Genomic DNA, 12,904 nt, shown 5'->3' on the forward strand with positions numbered 1-12,904 from the left:
ATCCCTGAGCCCTGGTCTTTCTCTCCTGTCTGTTCAGGTGTGGTGAATCTGGCCCTCCAGGCCCTCTCTTTCATCTACACCAACCTGCCTTCGGCCGTGGCTTCGCTCCCCCTGCCAGTACGCTTCCTCTTCCACACCGCAGAGAAACACCTTTCCCAGCATGCTCGGCAGCTGCGCTCCACAGGCCTGCTCCTCTGGACCCTCCTTAGCTGTCTCTGCCAGTGCCTGGAGGACCCCAACTCACTGGAGCTGCTGTGTGGCCTGCCTCTAGACCGGGGGGCCAAGGAGAGACTGGCCCTGCTGTCAGAGTGCCTCCAGGGTACCATGGGCCAAGGCCAGCAGAAGGGAGTGCCCAAGCCCACTGTGCACAAGGTACTGCAGGCTCTGGAGGAGAGGAGGCCCAAGTGGTGCTCCATGCAGCTGCAGAAGGCCCGCAAGCTCTGCTCCGAGAGGTGAGAGGTCAACCTAACTTAACCCTAACCTAACTGTAATCCTAACCAAACCTAACCTATCCTGCAGAAGGTCAGCAAGGTCTGCTCCAAGAGGTGAGATGTCAACTCTGGACACCTACTGTATGGACAAACACTGAGCTGCTGTCGCTTCAATTTCTCTCTTTACGACATCTAAATAGTCTTTAGGATTTGTCGAATATAACAATATCCATTCAGGACTTAGAGATATTAAAACAGAAGAGATGATCATTAGTCAAGTTAGCTTTTATATTGAAACTGCGATATATCTTCCAATACATCATTCTGTTGAATGATCAGTCTACCATTTTTGGGAAGAGATTGGTTGAGGCTGATTATATAAAAGCAAAGTAAGTGTTTCAGTATGATGCATGGTATATTCAGCCAAATGGCATTCATGTATTTGTGATAGAACAATTTAATGAGTAGTATGCTATTCAGATATGTTCTTTAATTCAGTGTGTGTGCCACCCTGATGGATTGCATCATCAGTTGCAGCCATTTTTCATGGGAACCTGTATGAACAAGATCAATGTATTCTGAGACATGATATTTATCTTAAATGATGGACATCCTACGGTCTGAATGGAAAACAAAATAAGGCAATGGGAAATTGGGTTTGAATTTGGCTCATACTTTGACCCCGAGCTTGGTGACTTATTCCCGGAACCTGCGCCTCTGACCGCTCAAGACCAACGAGCAGAAAAGTCTGGACACATTCATCCTCGTTAAAAATTATTTAGCCGGCCGGGTAACGAAACCACACAAACACAGCAGCTTGCAGAAAGAAATAAGAGAGAGAAAGACGGAGAACAGATTACCTCAAGTGTTCCAGGAAACGGCCTGCTCCTAGTGACAGGAACAAGGGGTGGTGGAAGTCGGAAAAAACGGAGAAGAGGGGGAAAATGGGAGGGGAAAAAGCGAAAGAGTGATTATGTATCACCTGTCAGAGGCATTCTCTGAGATCATTACTATTCATTAAAATAACCTTCACTGGGAAGTGAAGCCTGGGTTGTAAACAATCAGTGTACAGTGGCATCAGCGGGAGGGAAGGGGGGCTCGCCAGTCCAAAAACAACCGCCCCACCCTATCCTCACACACACACACACACACTACCACCGCCCCCCACCTTGTCTTTGTAAAGTAATTTGTAGAGGAGAAGATTATTGTTCTCCATCATGGTGACCCTGACTGGACTGACGGGATGAATACACAGATGAAGATGAATGCAGTTATTGCTTGGCGGAGGTCTGCCTCTTTCAGGGCACATTGGCCCTAATGACATGATTGATAGGCTGTCCTAAATCCAGAGAGGCCCTCATTAATCACCCCGCTGACTGAATCCAATCATCTGCTTCACCTGCACAGTGATGGACAGGAAAGGATACAGCGCAGGTGCTGACACGGATGCACGGCCCCGCTACCGGGAGAAGGAAGGGCCTCGCCCACCTCTCTCAATGTCACATCCGCCAAAAGCTGCCTGACAGGCGACACTGTTTCTGCCACCTTATAATTACAAAAAGAAGAGAGGGAGAGAATGTGAAAGAGAAGGAAAAAACAATGACAGGAAGTCCATCCGGACGGAGGAGAGCGTTTGACGGACGGCGAGCATTGTGGAAATGGCGAGGAATATAGGAAGGGCAGGGAAGTGACTCGGGCCGCTGCTAGGGTAAGGCGCTTGTGTGTGTGTGTAGATATTATGCACGCAAACACACGCACTCACACGCACGGTGAAATCATTGATACTGTATCACTGCTTTATCAATGCAGGGCTTTGTTTCGAAACACCTCCGTATGAAGAATGTGATAGAATAGAACACACTGTATCTGTGGTTTACGTTCACTTTCAATATACACCTCAATGCTGCAGAAAGAGATCCACACAAATGGTTTTGAAAAGGCCTGCAATTGAAACATTCAATGAAAGTGGGAACAATAGTGCTGTAATTTTCAATCCAGTAGAAAATAAAAGCCCAAACCTTGAACCCTCCTACAAGTTTTTAAAGCGTAAAGCATTTATATAATAGGCCTATAACTTGATACATTAAAGGGCAGTCACAACAGAATAAAGTGTGGCTATGGATTTGTAGCTCTTTGGCTAAATCCCTCGAGGAAATGGAATGTTCAGGTAGCAGATGCTCATGGTAACTGTGGCTTTTTGTTTCCCCTGCCGCCTTCTTTCTCTCTTTCTATCTCACCTCTCACTCTTTCACCCCCCCCCCCTCTCTCTCTCTTTATCTCTCTCTCTCTCTCCCTCTCTCAGTGCGTTTGAGTGGGGCGAGAGTGGTGTTCCACAGGAGAGGGGCGGCGGTGTGGCTGAGGCAACTGAGCAGAAAATAGGGCTGATACTCCTGGAGATTTGCCACAAACCAGGTGGTGCCGAGTACCTGAGGCAAATCTATCATATCATCCAAGTCAATGAGGTAGGGAAGGACTCCCTCTCCCCTGCAATTAGGTGGCCGCTGGCCTGGGGCCGGCGTCTGCTCTGGGGGGAAGGGGTATGGGAAAGAGGGTGGAAGTGTGGGGGGTTACCGCTGGAGCCGGCTGCTGCCTGGCAGCCTGGCTGAGACAAGGAAGACCTGAGAACATGACACTGTAGCATCCACTGACCTCCCCGGGAACTGTGAGCAATGGGGCTGGAGAGAGGGAGAGAGGGAGGAAGGAAAGGAGAGAGGGGGTGGGAGGAGGCTGCATGCAAATATAATGTCATTTGTCAATACTGTAACAAATCTCTCCAACTCGTCCTTCTTCCACTACTGTCAGCCTCAGTGAGTGGTAGAGGGATGTTGTTTGTAGCCAGGAGATGGTGAGGCCCAAACATGCTCCAAAGTACCCCCTACTAGCAGCCTCTTCTACCCAGACAAGGTCAAGGCAAGGACGGCCAGGTCAGGCTGGACGGCTGGGCTGGAGTGTGCTGGCCTGGGTTGGGGGGGTTGACAGGCTGACTGATGTGTGTGCAGTGGTATCCACACTGGGGTGCCTCTGTTCATACCCCACTCCCACACCACCAAGCCTCTTCCTCCTCTTGCACTTCTGCAAAACCATACCAAAGGTTACACTGTAGAAATGAGGGTAGAAAGTTAGCTCCTACCATGAAATAGTTATCTCTGTGTCTGGATATCTATACATATCCTCGTCCTCTGCCATTGTCCTGTATCTCTGTTTCTATTTTTGATGAGGTCTGATTAATTTCTACTTTTGTTGGGCCAATCGATCAGGGAATAGAGAGAGAGAGAGAGAGAGAGAGAGAGAGAGAGAGAGAGAGAGAGAGAGAGAGAGAGAGAGAGAGAGAGAGAGAGAGAGAGAGAGAGAGAGAGAGAGAGAGAGAGAGAGAGAGAGAGAGAGAGAGAGAGAGAGAGAGAGAGAGAGAGAGAGAGAGAGAGAGAGAGAGAGAGAGAGAGAGAGAGAGAGAGAGAGAGAGAGAGAGAGAGAGAGAGAGAGAGAGAGAGAGAGAGAGAGAGAGAGAGAGAGAGAGAGAGAGAGAGAGAGAGAGAGAGAGAGAGAGAGAGAGAGAGAGAGAGAGAGAGAGAGAGAGAGAGAGAGAGACCATTCCAATGTCCATTAATGGATGTCTGGAACTATATCTGAAACTGATTACTTTCTACTTCTGTTGGACCAATCAAACAGGGAATAGGTGGAAGGAGAGCATCCTAGTGTCCATTATGTCTGGGACTGTACTTTTTTAAATCAGAGATGTACTAATTAAAATGGCAAAGATATACTACTAAATGTCCTTCCAGATACAATTATCTATTTGAAGACAGCTGTATCAAATCAAATTGTATTTGTCACATGCGCCGAATACAACAGGTGTAGACCTTATAGTGAAATGCTTACTTGTAAGTCGCTCTGGATAAGAGCGTCTGCTAAATGACAAAAATGTAATGTAAATGTTAATGTTTTAAGAAAAATAAGTGTTAAGTAAAAAATAGATAAGTAAAAAATAAATTAAGAGCAGCAGTAAAATAACAGTAGTGAGGCTATATACAGGGGGTACCGGTACAGAGTCAATGAGCAGGGGCACAGGTTAGTCGAGGTAATTGAGGTAATATGTACATGTCAGTAGAGTTAAAGTGACTATGCATAGATAATAAACAGAGAGTAGCAGCAGCGTAAAAGGGGGTGGGGGGGAACAATACAAATAGTCTGGGTAGCCATTTGATTAGTTGTTCAGGAGTCTTATGGCTTGGGGGTAGAAACTGTTAAGAAGCCTTTTGGACCTAGACTTGGCGCTCTGGTACTGCTTGCCATGTGGTAGCGGAGAGAACAGTCTATGTCTAGGTTAGCTGGAGTCTTTGACAATTTTTAGGGCCTTCCTCTGACACCGCCTGGTATCGAGGTTCTGGATGGCAGGAAGCTTGGCCCCAGTGATGTACTGGGCTGTACGCACTACCCTCTGTAGTGCCTTGCGGTCGGAGGCTGAGCAGTTGCCATACCAGGCATTGATGCAACCAGTCATGATGCTCTCGATGGTGCAGCTGTATAACTTTTTGAGGATCTGAGGACCCATGCCAAACCTTTTCAGTCTCCTGAGGAGGAATAGGCTTTGTCGTGCCCTCTTCATAACTGTCTTGGTGTGTATGGACCATGATAGTTTGTTGGTGATGTGGACACCAAGGAACTTGAAGCTCTCAACCTGCTCCACTACAGCCCGTCGATGAGAATGGGGGGCGTGCTCTGTCCTCTTCTTTTTCCTGTAGTCCACAATCATCTCCTTTGTCTTGATCACGTTGAGGGAGAGGTTGCTATCCTGGCACCACACAGCCAGGTCTCTGACCTCCTCCCTATAGGTTGTCTCATCGTTGTTGATGATCAGGCGTACCACTGTTGTGTCGTCGTCAAACTTAATTATGGTGTTGGAGTCGTGCCTGGCCATGCAGTCATGGGTGAACACGGAATACAGGAGGGGACTGAGCACGCACCCCTGAGAAGCCCCCGTGTTGAGGATCAGCGAGGCAGATGTGTTGTTACCTACCCTTACCACCTGGGGGCGGTCCATCAGGAAGTCCAGGATCCAGTTGCAGAAGGAGGTGTTTAGTCCTAGGGTCCTTATCTTAGTGATGAGCTTTGAGGGCACTATGGTGTTGAACGCTGAGCTGTAGTCAATGAATAGCATTCTCACGTAGGTGTTCCTTTTGTCCGGGAGGGAAAGGGCAGTGGGAGTGCAATAGAGATTGCATCATCTGTAGATCTGTTGGGGCAGTATGCAACTTGGAGTGGGTCTAGGGTTTCTGGGGTAATGGTGTTGATGTGAGCCATGACCAGCCTTTCAAAGCACTTCATGGCTACAGACGTGAGTGCTACGGGTCGGTAGTCATTTAGGCAGGTTACCTTAGTGTTCTTGGGCACAGGGACTATGTTGCTTGCCTCGATGCGAGCATAGAAGTAATTTAGCTCGTCTGGTAGGCTCGTATCACTGAGAAGCTTGCGGCTGTGCTTCCCTTTGTAGTCTGTAATTTGCAAGCCCTGCCACATCCAAGGAGCGTCGGAGCCGGTGTAGTACGATTCAATCTTAGTCCTGTATTGACGCTTTGCCTGTTTGATGGTTCGTCGGAGGGCATAGCGGGATTTCTTATACATTTCCTGGTTAGAGTCCCGCTCCTTGAAAGTGATAGCTCTACCCATTAGCTCAGTGTGGATGTTGCCTGTAATCAATGGCTTCTGGTTGGGGTATCTACGTATAGTCACTGTGGGGACGACGTCATCGATGCACTTATTGATGAAGCCAGTGACTGATGTGGTGTACTCCTAAATGCCATCGGAAGAATCTCGGAACATATTCCAGTCTGTGCTAGCAAAACAGTCCTGTAGCTTAGCATCTGCATCATCTGACCACTTCTTTATGGACAGAGTCACTGGTGCTTCCTGCTTTTAAGCAGGAATCAGGGGGATAGAGTTATGGTCAGATTTGCCAAATGGAGAGTGAGGGAGACCTTTGTACGCGTCTCTGTGTGTGGAGTAAAGGTGGTCTTTTTCCTCTGGTTGCACATTTAACATGCTGGTAGAAATGAGGTAAAACGGATGTAAGTTTCCCTGCATTAAAGTCCCCGGCCACTAGGAGCGCTGCCTCTGGATGAGCGTTTTCCTGTTTGCTTATGTCCTTATACAGCTCATTGAGTGCGGTCTTAGTGCCAGCATTGGTTTGTGGTGGTAAATAGACAGCTACGAAAAATATAGATGAAAACTCTATTGGTAAATAGTGTGGTCTACAGCTTATCATTAGATACTCTTCCTCAGGCGAGCAAAACCTAGAGAATTCCTTAATATTAGATTTTGTGCATCAGCTGTTGTTTACAAATAGACACAGACCGCCACCCCTTGTCTTACCGGAGGCAGCTGTTCTATCCTGCCGATGTAGCGTATATCCCACCAGCTGTATGTTATCCATGTCGTCGTTCAGCCATGGCTCGGTGAAATGTAAGATAGTACCATTTTTAATGTCCCGTTGGTAGGATAACCGTGATCTAGTTAGTCTATTTTGTTATCCAATGATTGTACGTTAGCTAATAGGACTGATGGTAGAGGCAGATTATGCACTCGCCGTCGGATCCTTACAAGGCACCCCGACCTACGTCCCCGATATCTCCGTCTCTTTCTCATGCGAATGACGGGGATTTGGGCCTTGTCGCGTGTCTGAAGAAAATCCTTTGTGTCCCAATCGTTAAAGAAAAATTATTCGTACAGTACGATGTGAGTAGTTGCTGTCCTGATATCCAGAAGCTCTTTTTGGTCATAAGAGACGGTGGTAGATACATTATGTACAAAATAAGTTACAAAACACACACAATAGCACAATTGGTTAGGAGCCCGTAAAACGGCAGCCATCTCCTTCGGCGCCATTCTCATTTCCTGTATTTGTCCCTGTATTCTTGAGGAAAAAGTGTGAAATGTAAACTCTTTGACCTCTCCCTCTCTCTCGCTCTCTCTCTCTCTCTCTCTCTCTCTCTCTCTCTCTCTCTCTCTCTCTCTCTCTCTCTCTCTCTCTCTCTCTCTCTCTCTCTCTCTCTCTCTCTCTCTCTCTCTCTCTCTCTCTCTCTCTCTCTCTCTCTCACACGCTCTTTCCCTCTCCCTCCCTCCATCCTTCTGTCCTGTGTGTTTCTCCAGCCACTGTTGAGGTCCAAGCTGTGTGTGTCCAGTGACCCCCCAGATTACTCTCCTCAGACAGTGACCTTTGACCTGGGAACAGACCGTCCTGGTCACCCCTCACCCCGGTTCAACCCCCTCCACCAGTTTGACCACATCGGCAGCAACAAGTTTGACCAGGTGGGTCCGCAGGCCATTCTTCTTATCTTTTTGATACCATTGTTTCAATTGAAAGCTATGTTTAAGCAATAAGGCATGAAGGGGTGTGGTGTATGGCCAATATACCACGGCTAAGGGCTGTTCTTAAGCACTGAACAACATGGAGTGCCTGGATAAAGCCCTTAGCTGTGGTATATTGGTCATATACCACAATCCCCCGAGGTGCCTTATTGCTGTTATAAACTGATTACAAACGTAATTAGAGCAGCAAAAATAAATGTGTTATCATAGCCGTGGTATACCACGGCTTTCAGCCAATCAGCATTCAGGGCTCGAACCACCCAGTTTATAATTGTCTTTCTCACACAGCGCAAGATTTTTTATAAACTCAAATGTCACATCTAAGAACTTGAAAGTACATTTACATTTTAGTCATTTAGCAGACGCTCTTATCCAGAGCGACTTACAGTTAGTGAGTGCATTTTTATTTTTTCAAACTGGCCCCCCGTGGGAATCGAACACACAACCCTGGCGTTGCAGGGCACCATGCTCTACCAACTGAGCTACACGGGACTAAGTATTCAGTAAATCTTGAATTTAGTATTTTTTTAATTGCTATTATAGTGTTTTTCGGAATGTATGTGTGTGTGTGCATGTGTGCTAGTGTGTGTGCATGTGTATACATGTACAAGTAACTGCCAAAATCATGGAAACACAATGAGGGATACAAAGTATTTTGAAAGCAGGTGCTTCTACACAGATGTGGTTCCTGAGTTAAGTCAGAATGACTGCTCATTAGCTTGAAGGGGGGTCCATCGAGGCCCAGCGGTTCTATTGTTAAGCAATTAACATCCCATCATGCTTAGGATCATTTATAAAATTGCTGGGCAGGCCATTATTTTGGCTACCATGGCTATGCCCCCATAGGATGACAACGCCCCCATCCACAGGGCACGAGTGGTCACTGAATGGTTTGATGGGCATGAAAACGATGTAAACCATCTGCCATGGCTGTCTATCACCAGATCTCAACCCAATTGAACACTTATGGTAGATTCTGGAGTGGTGCATGAGACAGCATTTTCCACCACCATCAACAAAACACCAAATGATGGAATTTTCTGAGGAAGAATGCTGTCACATCCCTCCAGTAGAGTCCCAGACACTTGTAGAATCTATGCCATGGTGATATAAAGCTGTTCTGGCTTGTGGTGGCCCAGCGCCCTATTATGACACTTTATGCTGGTGTTTCCATTATTTTAGCAGTTACCTGTATGTGTCTTTAAATTTGGGTCAAGGCCACTAAAGTTGTGTTGGAATGAGGAGTACTGGGTATAGTGACAGCCTCAGAAGCTTTTTGGAGATGTCACTATTCTCCATAGGTCTCTCTCTCTCTCTCTCTCTCTCTCTCTCTCTCTCTCTCTCTCTCTCTCTCTCTCTCTCTCTCTCTCTCTCTCTCTCTCTCTCTCTCTCTCTCTCTCTCTCTCTCTCTCTCTCTCTCTCTCTCTCTCTCTCTCTCTCTCTCTCTCTCTCTCTCTCTCTCTCTCTCAGAGCAGAATTGAGTATGTGAAGGAGACCAAATAAACATTAAAAGGTGAAAGAGAAGAGTAAGTTGTACCATTTTTTTTAAGCGACATTTAAAGTACAGCTCTTCAAGGCTTTGAGCTGAAGCCCCTTTTCCCCAAACTTTCTCCCCTGAGATTCGTATAAACGTGAAGTTAAAAAGTCTGATGTTTTAGGAGCTACAGGTAGTTTGATTCAATGTGAGATAACTTCTCTGTCATGGGACACACCAGCGATATCATCCAAAACAATCAGCAAAGTACCATATTTTCCAGATACATTTTTCTCTCTGTACCTCTTTGGGATGCATTGATGCTGTTGTGATCCCTTCTAAAAGACCTGTGTTTCTGCTATTGTTCTTCACAGCAGACACACTATAATCCTCTGGCTTTCGGTTTCTCTCGTTTTCAGAGGAGGCTGCATAGCTTTGCATAGAAACACCCTATTAAGAGAATGATTAAAATGCCTTCTCCGCTTTAGGTGCCTGTGTTGTTTGTCAAATCAAATGAAGGGAGGAGAGAAAAAAGCCAGATCCATCAATCACGTCTGAGGGAGAAGGGGGAGGAGGAGGGAGGGAAGAGTGCCGTAGTCACGTTCCCCTCCTTTTGTCAATAAAACTCAGCCTGGAGTTAAGAGTGACATTTTGGCAATCAAAGCAATCGGAATTTAATTTGCCTTTCCGACAAAGTGCTGTTCTTCCCTGCTCACAAAGGAGAGAGAGAGAGAGAGAGAGATAGGGAGAGGGAGAGGGAAAGGAGAGAGAGAGAGAGAGAGAGAGAGGGAGGGAGGGAGGGAGGAGGGAGAGAGGGAGGGAGGGAGAGAGAGAGAGAGAGAGAGAGAGAGAGAGAGAGAGAGAGAGAGAGAGAGAGGGAGAGAGGGAGAGAGGGAGAGAGAGAGAGAGAGAGAGAGAGAGAGAGAGAGAGAGAGAGAGAGAGAGAGAGAGAGAGAGAGAGAGAGAGAGAGAGAGAGAGAGAGAGAGAGAGAGAGAGAGAGAGAGAGAGAGAGAGAGAGAGAGAGAGAGAGAGAGAGAGAGAGAGAGAGAGAGGGCTGGGCGGTGTGCCATGGAGAAAACAGTTCGAAGAGTAACGACTCCCCTCCCAAAATGTATTTATCTTTTTATAAATGATGGCTACATCCCCCCAAATGGATTTATAAATTAATTGCTGTCTTATTGAAAGAAAAACCTTCTTGTGCGGACATGATTGATATGGCGTGTCTTCGTCCTCGTTCGGGACCCCCTCCTCCTTAGTTAGTCCACCCCAGCTGGAGCTGTAATTTACTGATCATATTAACTCTGATTAATAACTAACAATAGTGTACATTCATACATCAACAGGCAGCCATGGGAGACTGGGCCTGGGACTGGGCCACACTGCTGCCAACTTACCAGGGGATGAGTCAGGTGACCTTGAGAGCACTACTGGCCAACAGGTAATGGCTCCTCCCTCTTGTGGGCTGATAAGGAGATTCTTTGCGGTACATAAATGTACAATACATAGGCGGTTGAGTTTCCTGTTTTATGAATTTATTTCCCCAGATCTCCCCCTTCACCCAAACCTCAGACTAGACAGCCAAATTATCAGGAACACTTTTTGTGCATGGCGACTTTGCACTCTTACTTTTTCAAAAGACCGGGGCTCCTGTGAGTTTTATGGAAGAAAAGAGAGACAGAAAACAGACAAAGAGTATTTCTTGGAAAATAACAAGAAGAAAGTATTCACTTTACTGTAACAGGCTTTGTGAGGAGTGTGAGTGGAATGTAGTGGTGGTGTGAGATAGGGTGCAAGCCCAGGAAGAACTCCTGGCCCTCTGCTCTACCCTAGTGTCTGCGTGTGTGTACTGAGGTGTGTGTGTATATACGATGAGCTTGTAGTGTGCCATTATAGAGATGTTAGATCTTAATCTGATTACGCTGTTGTAGAAGAACTTTCCTGCAATGCAGGAAATGTAAAACTTGTAGTGTATTTGAGGTTTAAAAAGGCTTCTGAAGTTTGTCATTTCCACTTTGAAATGTCATACTTGATTTTCCCTTATAAAAAATATATCAACCCCTACAAAAACATTAAGATCCTACATCTGTAAAGGTGTATTCCGTCACAAGGCCTTGAAGGGGTTATTATCAACTGGGGAGAGGGGGACAATTTAGATCCTCTTGTCACCTGATTGAAGCGGTGCTCAACTTTTCCAACCCTCTCTCCCTTCCCCTCCTCCCTTCTTCCCTGCTCCGAACAGGGGCATAAATATTTATGCAGGTAGGTGACACATATTAGGCAGCAATACTTCAGCCCACAGTCAGCCCTCAATTCACAGCTGTCAACCTGAGAGCTATCAGGCTGCAATAAGGCTAGTGCACCTCGTCTCACCGGCCACATGAAATCCATTTTAAATCACCCTCATTGTTACACGCACCTTCTAACAAAGGGCAAGCTCTGCGTCTCTGCCAAGGACACTGATCTAGTAAGGGTGAAGTGCAACGTGCCCGTGTCCCTGGGCTCAGCCCCCTACTCCCCCGCACTGCCAACGCCACTTTGTTGCACGTGTTAAAAAACAGATACTGTCAGGCCTCGTCTGAGCCAAATGAATGCAAGGTTATTCATGAATGGCCCTGAATGGGGATGGCTGAACTGTATGAGAGAGAAGGAGAGAGAGGGAGGGTGAGAGAAGGTAAGAGAAGGAGAGGAATAGAGCAAGGGAGAGAGAGAGGAAGACAGGGAGTATAGAGAGAATTCTGGCATGGAAGAGAGGGACGAGGGGAAAGAGAGAGCGAGGAAGGGAGGGAGAGAGAGGAGAAAGAAAGAGAGAGGAGGAGAAAGAGAGAGAGGAAGGGAGGGAGAGAGAGGAGAAAGAAAGAGAGAGGAGGAGAAAGAGAGAGAGAGGAAGGGAGGGAGAGAGGAAGGGAGGAAGAGCAGTTGAGGATGGCAGAGAAGGAGAGTAGGGAGGGTGTAAATATTATAGAATATTATATAATTCATAATTCATCCTAATCTTGCAGTAAAAGCGTCCAAGATTGTCTAGTTTGCCTCATTAGTCTGCTCTTTGTTGAGAGAGGAGCAGGTTTACAGGGGATTACCAACTGGCTTTGAATTTGACTGAGACGCTCAGAGAAGAAGAAGTTTGCGGGATAGCTCTAAGCTGTCAAACTTTTCCCTGGTCCCTCTCTCCTTCTTCTATGGTGCCTCTGGGAGGGCATGGAGAACCCCTCAAAGAATAGGAGGACAGACTTGGTTGAAAAACATGATGATGAGGAACTGATGGAGGAAGTTGATGATCTCGTAGTAAGAATGATGAGGATGATGATGATGATGATGATGATGAGGATGAGGATAATACAAATGTATATCACATTGATGATGTGTAAAGTAATAACAATAAGACCAGTTCTATAATCTGATTCATACGTGACTTTTGTTACACTTTACTTCAGCGGTGACTTTGTGACTTTGTCCTCTCCACTAATTAATCTTCCTTATTGCCATTGAGAAGACTTGATAGGATTTAGCCAGTCTCCTTGTCTGTGTGTCCACAGCCCAGCCCAGCCCAGCCCGTTGTATTGTGCCAGTGGCATGATAGTTCCAGTGTCTGGACTTTAGATCATATTATAATGGAAGGGCTAGGAGTTAAAAGAAAAA

At 46.5% G+C, this 12,904-nt stretch overlaps 1 protein-coding gene across 3 annotated transcripts in view; it reads left to right on the forward strand.

Annotated features, from left to right (window-relative positions):
• Positions 1-12,904, forward strand: part of kiaa0825 (KIAA0825 ortholog) — a 143,663-nt gene that overhangs the window by 49,698 nt on the left and 81,061 nt on the right. For all 3 annotated transcript variants that reach the window (XM_045226771.1, XM_045226770.1, XM_045226772.1), the window contains 4 exons: positions 38-452; positions 2,734-2,893; positions 7,575-7,733; positions 10,612-10,706. In XM_045226771.1, the coding sequence (XP_045082706.1) occupies positions 38-452; positions 2,734-2,893; positions 7,575-7,733; positions 10,612-10,706 (829 nt within the window). The remainder of the gene's footprint in view (positions 1-37; positions 453-2,733; positions 2,894-7,574; positions 7,734-10,611; positions 10,707-12,904) is intronic.

The sequence above is a fragment of the Coregonus clupeaformis genome, chromosome 18, assembly GCF_020615455.1.
Source record: "Coregonus clupeaformis isolate EN_2021a chromosome 18, ASM2061545v1, whole genome shotgun sequence".
In the NCBI taxonomy this organism is placed as follows: domain Eukaryota; kingdom Metazoa; phylum Chordata; class Actinopteri; order Salmoniformes; family Salmonidae; genus Coregonus; species Coregonus clupeaformis.